A 24,713-nucleotide genomic window follows, 5' to 3' on the forward strand; every position below is an offset into this window, starting at 1 on the left:
GTTGAAGAGGCAGTACACAGAATAGGCAACAATGCCCAGCAGGCACACCCATACCTGTGTATGGAACTAGTTATGTTTTATGAAAAAATATGCAATAAAAGCAGTGTAGCTGCCTGTTGAATTTTTACCTTCAAAGTACACATATTTAAAAGTGGTGGGTAGCTAATGTTGCCCCTCCTGTTATCGTGCCATTTACTTTCAATTTGCTATAGCATTAAGTTAATTTGCATTGTTTTGCATTTTTACCAAACACTCTAAAAACAGTTTTTGGGTGCCGTGCAAATGCTTAAATGTATCCATATATAAGACACAGGGAAGCCTGATGTTCAGCAGACAAGAAGTGGCCTCTGCCATGAAGAACTGGGTTTTGTTACCTATCCTGGGTGAGTTTTGTCATGCTTCATAAGAAACTCCAAATATATTGATTAATGATGTTTTTTCAAATTTAGAATTAAAAAAATGCTTCCTGGAATGCCTCACTTTATCTCACAATCAAGTTACACTATTCAGAAATGCTTATACAGTAAATAATAATTTATCTATAATAATTTATCTCTAAGGAAAGAAATATGGCTAGAATATTATTTCAGTACATTTTTATAATTTGTGGTGTTAATTACAATTTGGCCGCTATACAATTTGAAAGTAATGTTTTAGATTTTGAGCAGATTAAGTATCCTGTATGTTTATTTCAGAATATAAAGATGTAAAATTGGAAATGCAATGATGGATAATGATACATTCTTTGTTCTTCATTATCTTCAACTCTCCACTGTCTCTGTACTATCAGGTGTACTCTTCACCCCTGTCACTGCTGTTTTTCCTGCAGGTATGGTGGACTTCCACTTGCAAACACAATGTGCTTGAAATTAAAGGATAAATACTGATTAAGTCATAATCACTTGCATTATTTTCTCTGTCCCATGTAGGTTCTTGTGATAATTACAGCAACCTCACCGATCCATGGCGCAACATTTATTGGTGGCGTGAAGCCGGCATAAATGATAACAATCTTGCTAACAAGTGGTGGCGTTTCACAGGGTTAGGTGGAGACAGAGTAAAGTCCTCATGTGAAAGTATTTACTCAACAACCACAATCGGTCCATTTTATCTGCATGTTCCATTTGAACATCCAGTTGCTGAGAGTTCGACACCAACGTCAGGGAATGCTTACACTAACAATGGAGGATGTACAGCTGAAGTTGTGGGAATGGATGTGGTGCTCTGCCCTGGAGGATTCTACATTTACAAACCATCGGTCAATCTGAATAAAACTAACCCTCTAACTTATGTGACCTGTGAGTAATTATATATTATTGTTGATATTCTGGGCTCTCACTTTCTTTGTCAGCATTTAAAGCTAATGTTCACTTTCAGATATGCATGTTATGATTCAAAATCAAACAATACATGCAAATGTCTCTGCAGTGAGTTAATCTATTGCCGGACTTCTCACTAGAAAGTTCTGTTTGGTAGTTTGATACTGAATCATACTGCGACTGTAGCTTTGATAGATTGCTAAAAACAAACTTGAAAGGATTAGATAACTCACACAATTTTGACCAGTCAAAACTGAATTTACCATATTTCAGAGATATAACAGGTATGTTAAATGTGAATTGATTTATTAGAGATTTTGTGTCCACATCCTTAAATTTGCTTTTGTGTTAATTTTGTCTCCGTTAAGATCATCAAGTCTGTAAGACAGACTCCTGTGGACCAAATGCTGACTGTTTGGACGGCGGAGGTTGTCATTGCGGTAATGGGTATGACAACCCCTTCTACTATAGTGAGTCTGATGTCGAGCAAGAATCTTCCCCTGACTCTTATGGATGTTTAGGTAAGAAAATGTCTTTTCATTTTTGATCATGCTCATAGTCATGCCAAATGCTTTCTTCAATTAAAATATTCAACAAAAAAATAATGTTTTCTTCGACTGTATTTAATCACAATTTGATGTCTGTGCATTGATTGCAATGGTGGTTCTTCTGATGAGTCAACTACATGTTGACTACTGCCCATAGCCTTAACAGTGACTTTTCTTATAGTGTAAATGGCCTAGTAGGTAATTGGCTTTACAGTCAAATTTTCATATTTTATATAGATAGCACACATAGATTATTTGAACAAAATAGGAAAAAAATAAACACTTGCCAAAGCATAAATAATGTCACAATTTTTCCACTTCCACTTTCATCCGGCTTTTGAGTTCAGACTTTGTGTTATCTAGCTTTTAGATATAGGAACTCTTCTTAAAGGATCCAACTCAACAATCGATCAAAACGATTGAAATTGAAAATCCGGTCTTTTCATGGTATCAATAATAAATGGTGTTGCATGTCCACAGTGAGCTTTATTAAATGCTTGTCACTTAAAAGATGAGTGACAGCAGTGTGGAAGAAATCACAAAAAAATGATAATCACTGCATTTATTTACCCATAGTAGAAAACATCAAAATTTTCTGTGCATGCTTAGAGTTTACAATATATCACAAATATGCTTAATCTCTCTATGTTCATTTATTCCTCTTGCCAGACCGTGATGAGTGTCAATATGCAGAGTATTACTGCGATCCTAAATCCATTTGTGGGAACACAGATGGAGGATTCATCTGTACATGTGTGAAAGGTTACATTGCAACAGATCCGGCATTGCCAACTCTGCTGTCCAACCCATGTATAGGTACCGTTTGAAAATCCCTGACTGTATCTATAGCATCGCATTTATGCAGTCTGCCAAACTGATACACTGCTGTCTTTTACATCTTACAGATAAGGATGAATGTCTTGAGGATGCTTGTGGTGTTGGTGGAATGTGTTATAACGAAATAGGGAGTTATTTCTGCTTCTGCCACATGGGCTACGGAGAGATTCTTGAACCAAGTCCTTTTTGCCAAGGTTAGTTGACACAAGCTACTTCATGTACTGTAGTGTTTGAATTGCTTAACATTATCCTAAATGGCGAAACCAATCATATATTCACAGGGAGGGACCTAGGCCTGCAAACAAAACAAGAAAAGAATAAGATTCATGTTATCATATTCATGATATGTGCACATGACATCCAATTTGTCATTGGATAATAATCCAATAATAATACTAATAATAATAATAATCCAATTTGATCGTACCCTGGCAAACTCGAACCTGATTTCAGTGTGATTAGTCAATTGGTGATCAGTCTATGGAAATGCCCCAAAAACATAATAAAAGGCAGCGCAATTTAGATATATTATAGTATATAATAGGAATAAAGGTTGTTTGGCTTGGAAAAAATGTCTGTATATGCTTATGACCTTCCATCCCCATATGAGGGGTTTTTCTCGTTATCCCCTTGACATTGGAAAACATATGGCTAACGGTGCTATGCAGAGAAAGGAAGGGTTAATAAAAAGGGAAATTCATGTCCAGATACGCAGGCTTTGTCAGCTACTAAACGTCTTATTGTAATTAGAAAATAGTTAGTTCAAGACGACAACATAAATGAGGGTTACTTGAATACAAAGGTTGGTATGTGTACTTGTATGGACTACAAACTTATTTCTATTCGTCAGTGTACCATCAATCAAGTGTTCTTTATACAATTATCCATTTATTCTCCATGGAGCGAGAGGTTTCGATATAACTGCAACTCCTGAATTCTGATATTTAGATATGTTTATATATTAAGATTCCTTTTCGTCTCGTGACAACACTGACCCATGAATTTACTTTCCTCAGATATTGATGAGTGTCTCACTGGACCAATCTGTGTTCCTGACTCGATATGTTACAACACACCTGGAGACTATGTCTGCGAGTGTAAACTGGGGTATGAATCGATTTACCCAAACCAACCGGTAAATGAGACCAACATCTGTCTAGGTATTTGCAAAGATCCCACGAGACATCTTGATGTGTAAAATGTGTTGTGTGTGTTTGTATTTGTACAAGCTAATTGCAAAACATTGTTCAATACAATAAACAAACGGAACAGGAATTTGGGTAACTTGAAAACTGAGCTGTCCCGAGATTGGGGTAAGAAGTCCAGCTCAGTGCTCTTCTAGAGGACAGAAATATGAGACAAAGTAATTCCCCCTTTGTCAGACAAAGGGAGGGATAAGAAATTTATAATAGGAAGAAAATAAAAGCTCCACATTGGTTGAGATGTTTTCTAGGTAATTACACCATAGAAAAATAATGGAATTGCTCACTTTTGGTAATGCTGGTGCTAAATCTAGAGCACAGAAAGGAACTGGATGTAGTTAGGAATCAGTTACCATGTTATCAGTTAGGGTGCTATAGGCTGGTGCCAACAATGACCAAACACAAAGGTTTATCCGACCCGTCAAAGGAGTTGCCTGTTTGTCTAGTGCATAAACTAACTCACTGCCTACATCAAGGTTGTTATTAGTATCCTGTCATAGTCATACAGTGTGCGGAAAAAAGCTTGACAGCCATATCATACGTCAGCCTTGGCGATTATGCGGTCGTAAAAGCTTTGGTTTGCATCTCCTCTAGATCCACTGAAGTTATATCAACAAAAGAAAATAGAACACAGAAAAATAGGTTCCTCACATAGCGTAGTGTGTAGCATGCAGTCTGTAATCTAATCATGTGTTCCATTTTGTGATTTCTGTGTGTGATTTTAAGCTGTACTGCATGCATTGAATTGCACCATACAAATGCTTAATGGCCTCAACTTTGCATCTTGTATTTCACAGATATTGATGAGTGTCTTCAAGATCCCCCCATCTGTGGTCCTGATTCCGCCTGCAACAACACATTCGGGGCCTACAACTGCAGCTGTAATATTGGTTATGTGTTACTCAACCCTGATGTGATATCCAGTGATGAAAACCCATGCACAGGTACCTGCCATTGTTATTTATTGGTGTGAATTATGTTTTTAAATAGTAGGAAATCCCATGAAACTTAAGAACAGAAAGCCCAGAAAAACGGCCATAATTCCTACATTGCTATGTCATTCAGAACTGCTTTGTGTGTGTGTGTGTGTGTGTGTGTGTGTGTGTGTTCTCTCATCTACAGATGTAGATGAGTGCAGTGAGACATTAGGTATATGTGGTAGGGGCGCAGTGTGTGGTAATGCAGGGGGTAAGTTCCATTGTTCCTGTCCTGACGGATTCTCCCCTATACCTGGACTCATTTGGGAAATGGGGATCTCATATTGTAAAAGTGAGTACAGTTCAGTGTAGAAACAATGCTTTATGTTTTCTGTCATACTGGTGTATCTTCAGAGAACAATAGATTAATGTGCTGTGTTTTTATCACACTAACAGGTATTCAAGAAATTCTAGATGAAATAGTTCCGGCAGAGGTAAGATCTGCTGGTTGTGGAGAAGTCAAGTTGTGCTGTATAATTGCAGTTCAATATACTGTAGAGTTTGCCTGTACTTACCACTTGTCACAGAAGCATGTAACCATTGGCATATTCTGTAGTAATCTTGAGAAATGACACATATATTGCAGGGTCTGACCAAAGAGATGGCTTTCCTTATCAAATTGGAAACAGAACTTAAGGAAAACCCTGAGGTCATCTTACCAGAAGCGGTCTGTAGCACAACATATGGTGTTTGAACCAGTGCTCACTGTGTTTACACTTGCAAAAATGACTATGAATAAAGACTCATTGGTTAACGTGTAGCTTATATCTTGGTAGAATACTGTGAATAAATTATAACCCCATGTTCGACTTTTCCTGTGTTTTCTTTGTGTATTTGCAGACAGTGGCCAACTGCTTTTCCACATCTATGGTAATTGCTATCCAACTAAAATCATTAAATTGATAGATGCATGGTCCCCATTGAGATTTTCTTTTGGTAATATTCTATGTTTGTATTTCTGTCAGCCAGTTATGTTTTAATCACACTTAAATTCTTAAAGGCTGTATCAGGTGTTGGACCTCAGGCCAGGTCAAAAAACAGGGCGAGTACTGGAGGAGATGCGGGAATGGGTGGAATCATCCTGGGCCTCTCAGAAACCTTAGTGATGGCTATGATGGAGCCCACTGAAAATCAGTCCAACAAAGCCATCCACACTCCAACAGTAGGTATGAGAAGTTCAGATGTTAGTTCATGAATATTTGAGTTGTTGCAGATACATTGTTTTAATTCTTATCTTGTGTGCAAGATTTGAGCCTACAAACAATTGGTCCTGTGAATGACAACAACCGCAGTGTTCCTTTATCTGCAAATGGAAACACCATGGAAATCAATTTGCATTCTTTTGCCAAGAACAGCAATGGTGAGAAGAAATTGCTATCAAAGCACACACGTGTGGAGTGTGTTTGCATTGTTTGATTGTGTGGATCATATGGATGTTCTTAGGTTCCGCAGCAGCTGCCTTCCTTGCACTTCCTGGATTGGAAGAGCTCCTGAGTAAAGAATTTTTTAAAACAGAGAACCAGTCAGAGATGTACTCAGATGTTATGACTGCTGTTGTGCCTGGAAAAGGCCACACCAACTTGTCTGAGCCTGTCAACTTCACCATCCAGCACAAGAAGGTGCACCATCTACCAATCCAATGACCTCTCACCTATCTATCTATACATCCATCCAACGTACCAATTCTGTTTCTCTTGATTTCTTAGAGAGCATCTAACTCTAGTCTTCCAACTTGTGTTTACTGGGACGACAAAGGAAAGGATGCTCAGAGAGGCAAGGATGAAGATGCCGTGGGCTGGTCAGTAGACGGCTGTTGGGTTGCATATTCTGAAGAAAACTTCACAATATGCAGCTGCTCTCACCTGTCTACCTTTGCTCTCATCATGCAGATTGGGGAGGTATACCAGACTTCTTGAAAAATTAGAAAACTATGTTGCTAATATCAGAGACACACTTGAAGCCTAATTTTTTAAATTGTGAATGGAATCCATGCTGAAAAATGATGTGCACTCAAATGAGGAAACAGCTAAAAGCTATTCAAATTTATAAAAAATATGTCCAAACTGTAAACCGCCACACAGTGTCCCCTTTATAAATCATGGACAATTTGAGAATATGCATATGTTGAAATAGCTTATTAAATCTTAAAACTCCCTGCAATGGCAAATTCAGGAATGTGAATCTTTACCATCTTGTAGTGAGTCCTGGAGTGAAGACAAAGTCGTGTTTAGCTAACTCTGAGTTTGTCTTTGTGTTGTGTCTTCTCAGCCTCCACCAGATAATCCTTTCATTGAGTGGCTTAACCGAATGTGTGTCATGGTTGGACTCTTCTTCTTTGCTTTGGCCGTTCTCACCTTCCTGCTCTGCAGCTGGAACCCCAAAATCAACAACACAGCCCGTCTTCACCTTTGTCTTAGCCTTGGACTGTCACATCTACTGCTGCTGTGGAATGACAAATACGTCGAGAATGAGGTACAGTAAGACTGAGCTAACAAACACACATGCTACCTCTCTTGGCTGCTGCACTTCTGTACCCAAATTAGCGCAATTTATAGGAGATCTTAATGTTCCTCGATTGTCACGCTGCTGGGACAGCTGATCATGTAACATTTCAAAAATGTATTTGTAGTTCACAAAGAAAAGGCAATTTAAATCTAAATCTCTAAACATATAACCATATGTATCTCCACAGCTGGCCTGCACCGTCATGGCTGGGGTTCTCCATTTCTTAGTTGTTGCAAGTTTTGTGTGGATGCTGCTGGAGGCTGTACAGCTTTATCTGCTGGTTCGAAGGCTCTCCAAGGTTCAGGTCATCCAGAGGGATGGCCTGCCCAGGCCTCTGCTCTACCTGGTTGGCTACGGTATTCCATTTGTGATTGTTGGTGTTTCTGCGCTAATTTATTCTGATGGCTATGGTGCTGTTAATGAAAAGGTGTAAGTAGGACAAACAGTGATACATTCGCATAATACATGACCATCATATGTGGAACTATCCGGAAATAGATGTTTTTTGTTTGAATACATTGCAGGTGCTGGCTTTCAACTGATCGCCACTTCAACTGGTCTTTAACTGGTCCGGTGGTTGCTGTTCTTGTAGTGAGTATTTTGCATATTCATTGTTGTTTACCATTTTCAGTGTCGCCATTAATATAGTCATTATTACTTTTGGGGACTGTAGAAAAATATATTACAGTTAATGCCTGCACCCAAATATGAATAGAAAAATATGATGCTAATCAAATTGGGCTGATAAAGAACATTTTAGACTGCAGGACCTTCAGAACTTGCAGAAGTCCATTTCCATAGGAATAGCATCAAGTTCTCTGTGTTTTTATGGTACACTGCTTAATCATATTGACTCTTTCTTTTTTGTTAAAGTGTAATTGGTGCTTGTTCTGTGCTACTCTGTGGAGTCTTAAACCTACCTTGGTCAACATGAAAAGTGGCGTTTCTCAATCCACAGACACCAGGTTTGTGTGTTCAAAATTGTCTTTGGGCAAACGTGCTGTGGTGGAATTTCGGTTAAAAAAGGCTCACCGTCTGCAAAGGGTCTTTTATTCTACATACTTGCAAGCATGGGCACATGACAACAAACAGAGGGCAAGTCTGAATGCAGTCAGATGGTCCCTTCTAAGCTACAATAATGACAGTTACTTTGGGGTATTGAACTCTGGGGTGTATTCCTTTGCCCAAAATGGTTCAGCACAGTTTTTTAAACATCAGGATTTTTCTTTTCCAAAAACCAACATCATTTTTACTCTGGGCGTGTCGCCATTGCAATTTATGCTCTATTCAGAAATAATGTGAAACCTCTGGATTGAAACCCAACTGGCTGTGGTTATTATTTTATTTACTCTTGTCTTTTCATGCAACTTCTGAAATTGGAATTCAGACATCAAATCTCCTCAGGCCTGATCTGATTTGCTTATGGACGCATATGTTGCAAAAAGATGTTCTCGTAGAAAAGAATAACAAAAAAAAGATTATTCCAACCTAATTTCGTTAACACTCATACCTTTAATCTCTGACCAATACAATATTTGGTTAGTACTCAGCAGCAATTAGCATTTTCAGTGGACTATCCATCTTAGATACGCACCCTGGTTGCTGTCCAGAGTTGCTTTGGCAGGTTTTAGTGGTACATTTTACAAATATGTTTGCTGTATTTGGAAAGTGACTTGACCACCCATACTTTGTTTAGTGTTAAACCAGACAATTCTTGTTTGCAGATTGATTGTGTTCAAGATCGTGGCCCAGTTTATCATACTTGGTTGTACCTGGATCCTTGGCTTCTACCAGACAAACATTTTCTTTCAGGTGCTCTTCATTATTCTCAACTCGCAGCAGGGCACCTTTCTCTTCATTGTCCACTGTCTTCTCAACAAGGAGGTACAGCAATTATGCAATATCAGTTTCATTCTTATACTAGTGATAACTACAACAATATGTGAAGAATAATGAATAGAGAATATTGTGTTCTCTTTGATGAGGGAACATACAGTATCTCATTGAGTGAGTGAAGTATGTTTAGCCTGTGATAAGTTAGATAGCACACACGGTTCCAGTCCTATCTTGTCTTTCTGTTCTTTAGTACTTACTGTTTGTGTATTTATAGACAGCCAAGCTCTTGTTTTTAAAATGTATTTGACAGGTGCGAGATGAGTACATTAAATGGTTGACACGCGCTAATGGAAAACTTGCTGATCAAGGTTCTCTGGTGAGTACCTACACACGTAAATACAATGCATTGACCACGTGCTTGACAGTTATCTTTAGTCATCAATAGCCAGAGGTATCACTGATGCCTTTGTTTCCTCCTGATTTTTTTGGTAGCTTATCATGCGAGTTAGGGTGTCCCAGCCAGATACTCTCCAAAAATAGAGGAAGAGGTTTGTTTATTTGGCTGTCATAGCAGGCAACTGCTGAAATTTGCACACTGTCAATGAAATAATCACAACACACCTAAGTCAGGAGTGACACACCCACGGTACAAAAACAGTCAACAGACTTGCATTCTGCTGTTTTTTTAGCTGCTTGTGTGCAGATGAATGTTGTCAAACTAGTGGCCAATCTTACAAAATAAAATATTCCTGAGTGCAACAAAGATTGCAACTCAAGAGTATTAATCTTACTTACTCAACTGAATTCCCTTTTTATAGTATTATTGTAAATTCATTGCTAATCTACATTTAAAATATTGCAATAAAATACATATTAATGTATTTCAACAGAAAAAACAACCTTCTGTCTCTGGGGAAATGGACTGACTGAGGGCACTGTATTTCAAGAGGAAGCACATTAAATACTGGGAATTAAGTGAAAAGGAAAAAATAATCACAAGACATCTTGAGCAGAAACAAAATGGTTGACGTGAATAGAACTTCAAAAAAAGCACTGCCTAAAGGAATGCAAAAGGTTAGACTACCTTTTTCATTGCCCATCGTTTCATTTAACTAGAAATGTTTGATTGGAAGAAATAACACTAACAGAAACACATTATAAAATGTGTTAATTAATTGTGCAGCTTTAGATAATGCTGCTAATAACACACTTAACTTTTATTAGCTGTATATCATTACCTTTAGGGCACTTAATTCATATGATATATGTTTTAAAATTCAGAATGAATCCCTTATGAATGCCCCAATACAAAACAAGAACAGCCGTGTGTTCTGCTCCCATGTTTCCATCATGTAAAAGAGGGAAAGCTTTTACTATCAAGATTAGGTACTTAGAGGGAGGGAGCAAGAATGTTGTTGAGATTTTCCTGATTCTTTTTTTCCTTAATTGTCAGTTATATTCTGTATATGATTTCTTTCATTTAAAATGACCTACTTTCTCTGAGCTAATCAGATAAACAGAATTAAGAAATCTATTATTTCTACAATCAGTAGGTAGAATTAGTTTGACCAGGCTGGAGTTGGCAGGAGGATTTGACGTAACAACTACAAACACACAACCTTGCCCAGGAGTAGCTGTTGCTTATTCCCTAGATTCTCAGTCTTGGACTTCAGGAACCACAGTGCTGCATATTTTCCTTCACAGTCATTCATCCATCCATTCTCTACACCTGATTTTCATGCTCATGTCGCAGACATTAGACTGATGTATCAAATAAGGTGTGTGTAGAGCAGGGTGAGGTGGAAGACATGCAGTACTGGGGATGTAAACACAAGCATTGAGAACCTGGGGCTCAGACACTCCTGTACGCCATCAGATGGGCCCTGTATGAAAGGTTGTGAACCCTTAATTGAAGCAAAGTGTAATCAATGTCAAAGGTGTCTGCTGATCATGATGTGTTGGTTATCCAGAATCACTTGGAACCATATTTAATAATTTAAACAACTTCTATAAGGTACATCCAGTAGTTAAAAGAATTTAACTACATAAATCACTGAAAGCCTTAAAAAGACACCCAGGCCATAAAAGCCTGTGGTTGTAACTGGATTCCATCATTGGACCATGAATAGCATTGCCAGCATAGTCCTCTTTTGAAAATAGATAAGTTAAATTATTTTTTCTATTGACAGTTTTGCCAGTATGATCTACTACATTTAATATATGACCATAGTGCTTGAAAGCATGAAGAGATTGGATGGCCTTAGATGGTTACACAGAAGACAGAGATGATGTAATCACTCTGCTCCTCCTTAAAATGCGTCAGCAAAGTCCCATGTAAAGTACCGTCTAAAAACACACACTTGCTACAAACTAAAACATTGAGACCTCAGTTGTTTATCTCTTACTTTTTATTTGTTTTGTATTTACATTGGGTCTAGGAAACATTGGGTGTGTCTTTCTTTACAAGACAAATTTTAGGGGTTTCACTTAACTCCTATTTACATTGTGTGACATGCAGTGCGTGCCACTGTATGTAAAATTTGAACTACATTGGCAACAAAACAATTGTACTAAAAAAGGCAATGGTAAACCCAGTTTACTGTTTGTGACTAATAACACATACTGTGCTTGTAAATAATAGGTTAATTAAGAATGTGTTGTGTTGTGCAAAATCAAGGACTACACTGCTGAAACACTTACAGGGAGCAGTTCCATCAGGATGCGTGGAAGTACAAACCACAGGCCTTTGACAACAGACAGGCTTTGCATCCAGACATCAAGTTGATGTCCATTTTTTCACTAAAATGAGGTCACAATGTTTCAATTTATTTAATTTATGCCAAATCTGAATGTATGCTAATTGATGCCCCCATGGCATAAAGATGGCATGGCATGGCAATACAAATATGCGCTTAGCAGAAAGTTGGTTTGTGTGCTTTCAAATTTCTGCAGTGATTAATCTGGTTATTTCTTTACATGTTATCTTATGGCAACACTGCTGTGGCAATATTACCTCTTGTTTTTTATTTGTTTTTTTTAGTGTTGTAGTGTCTTTTTTTGTCTCAGACTTAAATTAAATCATGGGGGGATGATTTGCAAAGTGAATGTAATACTCAAATTGGAAGGTGACACATAGCAACTTCCATCAACATTTATTTTGTGTCAACCTTTTGTAAGGCAAAGATCAGGTTTCAGGTTTATTTTATTATGTCTTTAAAGCATTGATGAATTCCAAATACAGTATATACAGGCACATCTGGTATCAGTCTGCGTTATGTTCTGTAGTGTACTGGGTTTACCACAGGGTAGCAGCATTACACTACATAAAATTGTGCCATTAGTATACTGAGAAGACAAAATGCAGCAAAATTTAGTCAGGGTGATAAAATTCCCAGTGAATCGAAAATCAGCCCATACAAGAAGCTGGATGTTGTGTTTTTGTACAAGTTCTAGCTCATGTCCTTAGACACAGTTACCACAATAATAACTCAAAGATCGATAATGATAAATAATACATTGAGAGGATAAACAGGTTGAATCAATTCAGCAATAGCACACTTGTGTTTACCTCGCATTGGTTTGAAAATTGACATATGAGATATAGCTTCTTCTGTGTTGTCTTAGAAGAAGCATGACCAGGAGTTTCCTTAGGAACTGTATGATAAAATTGTATTACAATAATAATGATGCTTGGCATTCATACCTATGTCTATTGATGCTCATGTTTTGTTCTTCTTTACATAAACTCAACATAATAAACATTCAAGAGAAGGGGGTGTTTTCTTTTTACATACACCTAAAACATTTGTAGAAAGGAAAATGAGGGTTTGCCATTTCATCATGATATCAAAGTCCAAATAAAAATAGTCTAGGATGGACATTCCAGCATCTGTCCAATTTGCTATACTGCATGTATAATTAATGTGTGACCTTGTACCCACAAACCAGCAGTTTTTGAATGCAGCGGGCAGAGCACAGGAGCGGTCATGACTAGTGGCTAAAAAGCCTTTTGGCACTTCTCAGCCGCATCTACTTAAACAGGTAATAAGGGCTGACCAATTACCCATCGGAATGACACTGGACTGATTGGGGCAGCAGTTACCTAAAGATTACAGAAACAGCTTGATCCCCTGTGGCACAATGAACCACACAGCCATACACTTATGAACCCTTGTGGACCTGCAGGTATTGTAGTCCACTTCAAAATAGCCTTTAAACTATATACATACGTACATTACACACTTGCTTTAGTTTTTTCGAGGCCGAGTAGAGATCCTTGCAGCATTTAAAAGGTAGAAGAAGCTTCAGGCTCAGCACTGCAAAAGTTCAGCACTGATGCGTTAGATCACATTTTCTTGTTTGTTTATGTTTTTTATGCAACAATAGCTAATTCAGCCTGCCACTGCAAAGCAATTGCTTCAACTATTTTAGAAACATCCAACAGCCGCCACCACCAGCTGTTTCTCAAATAAAAGTTGATGTTCGGTCCTAATAGGTAAAACGTTGATATTTCGAGATAGGAAGTTATTTTGAGATAGTAATTCTTTAATTTGTGCCAATAACTTTTAATCTAAATTTTAAATCTAACTTAACTGAACAAGTGGCTGATCAGCAACGGATCACATTACAGAGCTAAAAGCAAATCTAGAGAGACCAAATGTGTTTTACAAGACTGAATGGCAACAGTAGCATCCAATCACAGGTCAGACATTTCAAAGGAGACCCCAGTTCATTCCATATATAAATCATGTTTGAATGGAGCTAGGAAAGCAAACAATAAAACAACACAACTAAAAACACTCTTTTTCTGGGATTGGAGAAAATAAAGGGGAGGGAGACGAGAGGAAAATGGGAGAATGCAGTGCTTAGGGTTAAGCTTCAGTGTCTCTCCTTCTCTCACTCTGTTACTCTGCGCATATCCTCACTACTATACTTGGTTGCCATGGAAACACACTTGCTGTGCTTGAGTCGTGAGGCCAGTTGGCTGAGATACAACCCTTGGTAAACAATCCTGCAACTGAATCCTAAACTCAATAGGTTGGTCATTTCTCAAAATTGGTAAATCATCAAGGCGACGAGTATAAGAAAGGTGGAACCATGGATAGAAGTGCAACAGTGTCCGGGACATCTTTAAACTTCTGAAGAAGGGACCTCCATCCAGTAGGAGGTTCTGGAATAGGGAGGCGTCTAAAATTAGATTCATTATTGCAGCAGTCTACAGTATGTCACAGCCCCAAAAGCTTGAGCAGTGGTTTGGTCAGGCTATAACTTGTTCATAGGACAGGGAGGTGTGTGGCAGGAACAATTAAGAAGGAGATATTCAATGTCTCACTGTACAGAATTGCTTTAAACATCAAAGTTACTTTGTATGTAAAGTTAGAATAGATTTATTTACTAGGCAGCTGGATGAAGACTTTTAGACTGCAGGCAAAAGGCCACCAGTAGCCTGAACAACATTTTTTTATGGTCAGGTTTAGTATTTCAGAAAAAATAAAAATCCCTTCCTACTCTAGAGGAGATTCTTTTTAATTAAAACTTTATAATCTGGTGACATCCGGAGCTGTCATCTAGCAAAAAACATTTCTCCAAACTTCAAGGCTTTGAGTTTTTATTGGTGTTCATGGCACCAGCTACAGCCAATAGAATTGAGCCAGTGAATTGGCACCAGTGATATGCCAGTCACATCCTCTGTACCTTTTAATCCACCATTGTCCTTGTGCCCCAGATAAAGATTCTATCCATGGTATATTGGTCTAATGCCTTGAATAATCTATTGTGTAATACTGTATAAAATACAGTAAATAATAAATACGCGCACATGCATACATACACCACCAAGCTCCATGATACTCCAATTATGGTTCCGTCTTTCACTGATGAAATTTATGAGATCACCTGGATCTAATTGTTTTGTTTCTGGATCACCATCAACAAGACACCATAATGGTGGTAGCTGTATTTTTGTATCCCTATTTGATTCTTCACTGTGTAGTTGTGTATGTAAATATGTGATGACCGTGTCAGTCCACCAGATCCAGATCCTCATCCAGATCTGCACCAGATCACAACCATTGGAAGATCCTCTTCAGTCATGTATGCCTATCTTTTGTTGTCCAGATCTCTTCTCTATTTGTTGAGAGGTTAGTCAGGTTTACTTTAGGTAACACATTAGTTAAGCATCATGCTACGTCAAGCCATTGTGCTTTTGTTTAACACACTGGTCTGATAATGAAGAATATTAATAAAAGCCTCAGAACCGAAGCATTCTCCAGAGCCAATAGTCCTCTCACAAAGAAAAAGACAGAGATGGAGAGTGGGAGATAATGAGCTGAAGTACACACGTGTGTGCCTTTGCTTTTAAGTGTACGAAAGCGAGGGGAGGCTGAGGAAGGGAAAATGAGTGAGAAAGAGAGAGCAGAAGAGTGTTAATTGTGTATGATCACAGGGAAACAGGCAAGAATCAGCTTCTCTGCTACACCGCCACGTGCAAGCAGCAACATTGTCATTCCCAACACTTAAAGACGTATTCACTTCCCACCTATCCCGTTTCCTGTTACCTTTGGCCTGTTTCTGATTTATTGATACTATCATGAAACTGCTGTCATGCAAAAAAAGAGAGAATCATATCACAGACCAAAATGGTTCTTTCTGTCACTGTCTCACATCCTCCCTCTCTTCATCACCCTTCACAATCGCGTCTGTTTATGTTTTAAACCCGATATAAATCTTGTAATTGAGTGTGAGGCAAAGGCACAAGACACTTAAGCAGGTGGGACAGTACTGTCTCAAACCAGACAATGAGATTAATGACGCACTTTACCCAAAATGAGCAGATCAATGCTACAAACACGCGGCAGAAGTTTCAAGCTTATACCTGCCGTGGTTCTGATGTAAAGAACCTGTAAAGAACCACCTCTTTTTACACACCCGATGACAACACACATAACAACTCCTAAACAAACGGCCATAAATGTGTTTGAACATGATATTTCACAACAGCAACCTAGTTAGCAACCTAGCCATGAAGGCTAAGTAGCGTTTAGCCTCACACAATCCCACAGAAGCTGAAGAGCAATGGACAACAGCCAACAGCAGGGCATTTAAACTTTGACATGGACTTGTAACCATCTCTCAGTCATAACACAGCCAAAATGAGCAATACATTTGCACACTCACCATCATTTTGAAGTGCATAACGTCCTATAACTTAATCGAGGCTCACAGTAAAGACTCAAGCTATGGCGGAACCACAGCTGACTGACAGAAAAACTGAACAATAACACGTGATTATTACACTCTCCCGTCAACAATGACTTCGGTTGACATCTACTCCTGTGGAAAGTTATTGCTTTACAAGTGTAAAAATGTCATGATTTGTTTATTAAAAAAGATGTGGGTTTCTACCTGTATTTTCATTTACAATGCTCATTTGTGTGATGGAATCTCATGGTGATGGTGTGATGGAATTGTGAGCATTGTTGTGTTTCTGTTAAGTGTTTTTAAAGGGTTATAAGCATAAAACAAGCAACAAACACAGGCAAGCTCAAACATTACTCTGTTTAAGGCTATAACACACAGATGAATTAACAATGTGTCAACAGAACAGACAGAATAAATGATACAATTATACCCCCCTGAGCTGGAAGGATGATTGATTATCTTGGGGGCACTGGCCTTGCATATGAACCTAGGAGATTTAGGCACTAAAATTTAAACACGCGCACACGCACATGCACATGCACACACACACTTAAATTGTCTCAATGAAATATTGGAGGATGCCGAAAGAATATGCATGGACTTGCAAGCCAGGGGGCTGACAAACAATGTTTGGATGCGTGTGTCATGTGCATGTGACTGGTCTTGGTCTCCCTCATTCAAGGATGTGGGGCAAACATGCAATTAACTGTATTTATACACACAAGGATACATACTGTATTTAGCAGTAATGCCACCACATAGTTTGACTGTATATATCAGCTGCCTTCAGAAGATGCAGATGTGTGTTGCAGCTTAACTGTATGACACACAGGTCCGTCTGCGCTCCCCCCCCCCCCCCCCCCCTCTCTCTTTCTCTCTCTCTCTCTCCCTCCCTCAGTCATTCTCCGTGTGTTGCTGAGCCCACGACGATCGCAGGAGGAGAAAAAAAAAGAGAAATCTTCCTTCTATAGCTTCAAACCGACACACGCAGAATTTGGAAGGGGGGACTGAGTGAAGGTACCGTACTAAAAACGCACCGTTGAATTTTACGTGGTTATCTGTTCGTAATTGCGTTGCGCTGCTTTGCTTTAGTGCGATCTGTTCCTTCCGATGCGCTGCGTGCAGGCGATGCACATGCAGACTCCGACGCTTTGCTGGGCTGAGTCCTCTTGGTGCAACATATAGTTGTTTGTGATGAAGGAGACTTGGGCCATGGTTTGTTTGATTTGAATTTGTGGTGATTTATGTGATAATGAACAGTCTCGTCTCGGCATAATGGATTAAGACGCATTCAATGGTGTTTTTTTAAAAGGTGGGCATTTACGTTGTTCTTGTGCTACCTTATCGACGGGATGGTTGCATTTTGTGGCGTGTAAATGAAAATGTAAAGTAGCGAATCAAACCGGTGGTGTGCGTGTGTGGAGGGGGGTGGGGGGATGCTGGATTCTGCTTGGAGAGGATGAGCGGAGAGAGTAGGCGCGCAATGGACAGATGTGCGAGATCGGGATTTATTATCGAGGGACGAAACACGCAGGGGATTGCGCGTGTGCGTGTGTGTCTGTGTGTGCGTGCGTGCGTGTGTGTGTATGCGTGCGTGTGCGTGTGTGTGTGTCATCTTTTGGTGAATGGTCCAGCTTTTATTAGAATGACTGGCCCCGCCGCTTTACCTGCAATGTTTTTGGCTCAGCTCCCGTCATTTCTGTGTATGTGTGTGTATGAAAGAGAGAGAGAGAGAGAGAGAGAGCGAGAGAGAGAGAGCGCAACAGTGTCTGATCATAGTGACCAGTCGCCCACACATTTTAGACTGTCAAGTAGGAATGAACGCAGCAACTAATGACGCTGAATGTCTTATCAGTATCAATCATCGTGATTATATTGATCAGTCGTGACTCATATCTGCAGGATCAAACATCTGCTCGCGTTGAGGAGTGTAATTCCAGGACGGGGCTCTTGCCAGTAACGGTGTGTTGAATGCAGTATAGTTCAGCGCAATGTGCTGACCAAGCACAAACAAACAGGGAGGGCTTTGATGGGTCGTGAGCCCCACATGCATGCAGATTGAATCGCTATGAAATGTGTTAAGTGTGCTATACAGGGATCTGCATTACATAAGCTAAATGTAGGTGGCCTTTCATAGAGCACGGTAGAATAATGTGTAGTATATACACTATAATGTAAAAAATATATTTTATAAATCATTTAACTGGACTAAGGTGAATGATGTAATCTAATCCACACACCAAGACTGGATGGGTACTTGTTTCTCATTCCTAATTCCTCTCAGGGGTAGAGAGCAATTGGGTTTTCTAATGGAAAAATATAGATTTTTAACCAGCACTTCCCTTTTGCAAATTAGTATACCAAGAAAAATAAAGCATAACAATCCAAAAATCATCATCAGAATAAATTTAAATGTCAGAATGCACCTGATACCTTTTCTTCAGTATACATTAATATAAATAAAGCAAATCAGTGTAATCTACAGGTGTCATTACATTTGATTACGACAGTCTGTGAAGGTCCCATGATTGTAAATTCAAGGTGTCACTGTTAATAGTGAGGGGCATTTACGACAGTCAAGTGATGGTGGACTTAAGTTAAAGACGTGAACGTCAATAAGACATCACAGTTTCTTCAGTCAGTTAATCAATAGTTAGTCAGTGGTCCATCAGGTGTAGCTCAAAATGACAGAATGGAATTTCAGTTTGCTAAGTGGGTGGATGACTTCTTATATGGAGCTGTAAATTCACTTTAAGGACAGTCAATACAGAAAATGTGCCCACACCCACTTGATTTAAGGAGAAATCCCACCCCCTTTTTATTTTCACACAGTGGCTCAGTGTCAATGTATTCCCTGTATTCATTTGTTCCATTCTACTTATCCCCATTTCCTCCTGATGCCTATGATTCCTATTGTTGCCTTGGAGGAATGGTGAGCATTCCCCAATCAATTGCAAACACAGATCAGTGGTGCACCAGGAAAAGGCACTGAGCAAATCAGTAGGAAGGGGCGGCCTTGAGAGTCCTGAATAATGGCCACCCACCTACCAAGCCCACTGCCTTGTTGCTATGTAATCTTCAAGTCATCAGAATACTATTGAACTACCTCAACCATAATTCACAGAATCCATAGCGCTGTCTGTTGGGGTTGCTCTCAGGGGTTGATGAATGTTTCACTGGAAGCCACCTGAAATACAATTTTCTGCTTTATTCTTGTGTAAAGTCCAAGGGGTTCAAGATGATCCTGTGGTGTTCAGTTGGTGTGTAGAATAATAAGCGATGACGAAATTATCAAAACTGCAAATGTAAACGGTAAATTTAACTCACAAAATATTGAGAACACACGTATGTTAAATGTATCAAAGAAATATATTAAAATTTAGTTATATAGATGCGTAAAACAACATAGAAGACAAGGGGACAAAGAAAAAAAATAATTGCCATTCCATCAAGCTGCTGTCTCTTTATAGAATTAGTTAACTTGGATGTGAATGAATGTCTAGGCCAGATGTTCAGGAATGGTATTCGTGATTCAATAGTAGATGAGAGCCATTTGTGTCCTCGGTGCACTGCCAAAACCTTCTCATTGAGAGGCTTCAGTAAATCAGGTGACACTGGGTGTGTGTGATCTGATGTGGTGGATGGTTTTCTATTCTGTGATAGAAGGGCTTTCACCCTCACCAACATCAATATCAACCGTATCTACCGATTGATTGGTGCAATTTTTAAGATATTTTTTAACAGAATACATCCTTTAATGAAAGAAAACCACAAACTTCCTCAGTTGCTGGGAAAATACCCCTAATTCTCTGGAACAGCAACCGGACAGTAAAAACAACTGTCTCCAAAAATGCAGTCTTAGATATGAGTTCTTTGGATTCCTATTTTACTCCTAATAAGATATCAGCTTCCTGCTACCCAACCCTGCTTACAGAATTGATTTCTGTATCCATCACAATGGATTATGCACAAATCTGGAGAGCGAAAGCCCTGGGGAGACACACACGCACACACGGGACATTTCACACTTACTCACGTCCACATGCTCTGCCATTTCTTGCTTTCAACCTGCCAGCTGTGTGCTCTTTGCAATCAATACAACAGTCATGTTTCACACAACAATCACCTCTCCTTCATCGCCAAGCACCTGTAGGACATCCCAGTGGGTATGGGCTTGTGTGATGACAGTGATTTGCTGACAGCTCTGTAGAGAAGCAGCAACCGGGATGAGATGTTCCCCAACAGTTTCATTAAGCCATGGGCACATAAGACAAAAATCAGTTTGCCTTTGATGTTTCTGTCTGCAACTGCAAAAAGCTTCCCCAGAGAGCTTCCCCATTGCCAACTTGATGTGCATTGATACTGCGAATTATGTTCCAGTTTCTCAGATAGCCAACACCTCACTCCTGACTAGTTGCAGATAAACTATAAATTCCCAGCCTGCTGGAAATCGGCAGGTTGCTGGAATCACTTTCTCAATGGGTGAGGGGTCAGTGATGAACAACAGCCAATCATGTCCTACATTTTTGTTGACAATCTCTTGTGTGAGTCCATATATTTTGGGATTTTAGCTGCAGTCTGGGAGAAAAAATCTCATCTTCAGATCTTTTAACTGACACCTCGTTTGTGAATCAGTTGCCAAATCAGGGAGGCAGTAGTCGAGTGGGTAGAGCTTCCGCTTCGGAACTGGAGGGTTGCCGGTTCGAGTCCCTGCTTTGGATAAAAGCGTCTGCCAAATGCTCGTGATGTAATGTAATGTAATGTGCACAGCATGGCATCGACCACAGGAAAGGAAGAAAGAAGTCTTTCAATGTGCGACAGGTTTAAGTCTCATCGTCTACCCTTGGCCTTTGTCAAGTGCGGATGACTCACTCACTTACACATTCACACACACACTTACATGCATGACCATACAAACCGATCCTTTCCTGAAAAGCCTTGTGAATCTAGACTGTCAACTCAGCAAGAATGCAGAAACCAAGGAGAAGCCCATATGGGTATGCTGTGGTGATACAAATCAAACACATATTTACTTTATGGTATGGACTTGTACTCAACATCCCTGTTTATAGCCATAGAAAGCAGCCGTTTCCATAAAAAAAACTAATGTCCCTATGCACATATGTGCATAGGGACAATATGTGCCCACCATGGTGGTATCACCCCCGGCTTGGTTGTGCATCCTACGGTCACGATTGGTGGAGGAACTGGCAGAGGGATCTTGTCTGTGCTGCTGCACCATCGACTCTCAGCTGGTCAGCCACATTAAGGCATCCCAGTGAAGACAGTGAAGGCAGGTGGAGACATGATGTGACTTTCTGCACCTGCTCAACAGGGGACAGTGGGGGCCAGGCAGTGACAAGGACTGTAAAACCAAGGGAGTTGGCCTCCAGTGAATGTATTTAAGAAAATCTCTGATAAGCAGTCTCTCCACTATCTGCAGTGACACCTGAATGAAGTTTAAGTAAAAGACTAGCTGATGAGGAGCAAGATGTAGAAGTTCATGGAGTTCAAACCTGAGCTGACAGGATTGTGAATATTGCAATTCTAATATTCAGCTAGATAGAAATGTATCAGAGTTTCTCAGCCAAGGGTTAGATATTGAATATTACACGTTTGAATAAATGAAAGTGGGATCAAGGATGCATTTTTACCTTGATGTTAACACAAATTAAACATTTCCCGTTTTTCCCATGAAGAATTTGTATGACCCCTGGGCGTGGGTAAGCTATTTAAGAAGTTGGTTTTCAATCATTTCGGCATTTGATCTTTTTAACCAGATTTTGTGTGTATATCAATTTAACACAAGTGAGCTGTTAAGTGCAAGAAATGTGGGAGATTTCAGCTAATACATCAAACTACTGACATCCATTAAGGTTAGCAAGGCTAAGTATGAAAAGTCACACAAAGAGAAACATACATACATTTATCTTGCAAACATCACATCCCTTTGAGAATTTCCTGACAGACAGAAGGACCCAAGAGCAGCAACTTACAACTTAACCTATAGTTACTCTTGAACGTGAGTGCAAGAAAGATGGATAAACACGGCTGAGCAATTCCTCACGTCATTTTGGAATGAATCTCCAGTCTGAGCTCCGTTCATTTCTTTTGATTCACATTCCCTCCCCCAACCACGGATAAATCCATGAAACCTCTGTAGTCAACAATAGGCTTGATGTGGGGGTTGATTCATCCCTTGAGTAAAATGACTGCAAACCTGTGATCGATGGACCTGAAATCTCTTGAAGTCTTTGTCAAGGCCAGGCATTCCATGATATTATACTCAGCCTGTCATGTTAATAGATTCATAACGCTGTGCTTTGTGATTGTAATTGGAGTGACAAAGGGGTGAAATGCGAGTCGACATTGACAAAATGTTCTGCGACGCCAAAAAGCTGCTGAGCACAAAGGCAAGGGTGTAGCGATGCATGTATGTTGTGTGTATGCAAGGGACTCCCAAGTGGTGACATATGGAAGCAGATGAAAAACATGTGATGTATGTGCATGTGTGAGTGAATGTGTAAAAGTGTGTAACCTCCTTATTTGCCTTGAGGTCTATTCACGGCACTATAAGTGTACAGCAGCCATATTATACACCCTCGAACATGATATACAGGATGTACACACATATTTGTAGCTCCTTGAATCCTGGTTTTGCCTTAAATTTGTTAAGTGTCCTTGGATAAACCTTTATTTACACTGCATACCAGCAGAATATTAGTTAAAAATAGGCTGATTTTGTAATTGTGGTTATATATTTGAGTCTACTGCAGAACTTAGTTTTGATCCATAAAAAGTCACAGTGAACCCCTTCAGACATCATGTGTGATGTTGGGCTTCACTAGAAACACTATTTTAGCATTGTAAAGATATTAGCTGTGCATTATATATAAAAAAAAATTTTGTCAAGCTCTGCTAAGGTAAGTTATACTGTATGTTTGACGCATAGTGTTTTTCTGTGTGCTTGCTTTGATGTCAGGTCAGTGGCGTTCTAACAGAAACAGGAATAGGTGTACGTTTTTATTTAGCCCTTATCTTGCATGTTTTCTTGCACATTTCTTTTTGCATGAGAGGCGATTCTTTCGTTTCATTCTCCACTGTACTGTAACTGTTGCACGGTAATTTCCCACGGGAGAATACGTTGTATCTTATTTTATCTTATCTTATCGTAAGTGTGTCTATAATACGTTGTATCTGATTTTATCTTATCTTATCGTAAGTGTGTCTATAATGAGCCAGGCACATTGCGTGTAATGCGTCTTTTTATGATGGCGACTCATTCTAGTTGGTACTTATTTTGTGTGTGCACTGGGTGTATTCTGTGTTAAGTAAGGGCACCATCTGCCATGGTCGTTGCTTTGTGCCAACCCGACAACCCTACCCACCCCCCCACCCCCCACCTCTATTAACCCCCCCACACACACACACACACACACACAAACACACACCCTAAGCTGACTTGGGTAGAGGAAAAACACAAACGCACACATACATTTAAGGCTCTGTTGTGCTTCCCCATCTGCATGTACAGTAAATTGTATGGGTGTGGGAATCGTTTGGGGACGATCTTGTGGGTGTTCGCTTTTATGCTTGTGTAGACATTTAGTCATGTCGTTTAGAGTCCACCGAGAGGCAGTGTGTGTAGTAAATGTAGTACACCACAATGCACAGAAACTATAAAAGATATCCGGAAATGGAAAATCTGTTTTCAACCATAGAGAAAATATGAAGAAAGCATTGAATTGCAATACAAAGTTGTGTTTTATAGTTGAATTCCAGCCTCTGGCACCACACATCCCCATGAGATAGACCCATACACATTTGCCTGTGCAGCAAACATACACATGCATAGTCCACTTTCAAATTTACATGCACGCAACCCCCAACCCCCACACACACACGCACGCGCACACACACACGCACACATATGTAGATATAAAAAATACAACGTTCACACATGCGCACAGCAGTTTTCTGTACTGCCCTAGATTCATTGGGCATCTGTGTTACACACTCATTTGTCTCCCAGTTCTCAACAATGCACGCGCACACACAGACAGTATCCATCTCTTTTCCTGTAGCCTGCCACTCTCCATGAATCTCTCTCTAAACGCTCTATCCGTGTCTCTCTCTCTCTCTCTTTCTCTCTCTCTGTAGGCTGCAAAGATCTCGGTATAAATATTTTAGCTCCGTCACCCACTCTGCATCTGCAATTACAGAGAGATGGCATTTCTCCTCCCCCTGAATGTGTGTGTGTGTGTGTGTGTGTGTGTGTGTGTGTGTGTG

General features: G+C 39.7%; 1 protein-coding gene across 1 annotated transcript; it reads left to right on the forward strand.

Annotated features, from left to right (window-relative positions):
* Positions 1 to 322: 322 nt before the first annotated feature.
* Positions 323 to 21,706, forward strand: LOC143000722 (adhesion G protein-coupled receptor E5-like). The gene is made up of 17 exons (XM_076150136.1): positions 323 to 383; positions 791 to 829; positions 1,688 to 1,840; positions 2,537 to 2,683; positions 2,773 to 2,898; positions 3,721 to 3,864; positions 4,704 to 4,850; positions 5,280 to 5,317; positions 5,470 to 5,550; positions 5,724 to 5,753; positions 5,884 to 6,049; positions 6,327 to 6,502; positions 6,590 to 6,781; positions 7,152 to 7,355; positions 7,576 to 7,817; positions 9,113 to 9,272; positions 21,557 to 21,706. Exons 1-17 carry the CDS (start codon positions 323 to 325, stop codon positions 21,704 to 21,706), a joined length of 2,256 nt encoding a protein of 751 aa, XP_076006251.1.
* The last annotated feature ends 3,007 nt before the right edge of the window (positions 21,707 to 24,713 follow it).

Source organism: Genypterus blacodes, unplaced genomic scaffold (assembly GCF_046128005.1).
Source record: "Genypterus blacodes isolate CSIRO-AG114 ecotype Tasmania unplaced genomic scaffold, CSIRO-AGI_Gbla_v1 ptg000051l_1, whole genome shotgun sequence".
NCBI classification, from domain to species: domain Eukaryota; kingdom Metazoa; phylum Chordata; class Actinopteri; order Ophidiiformes; family Ophidiidae; genus Genypterus; species Genypterus blacodes.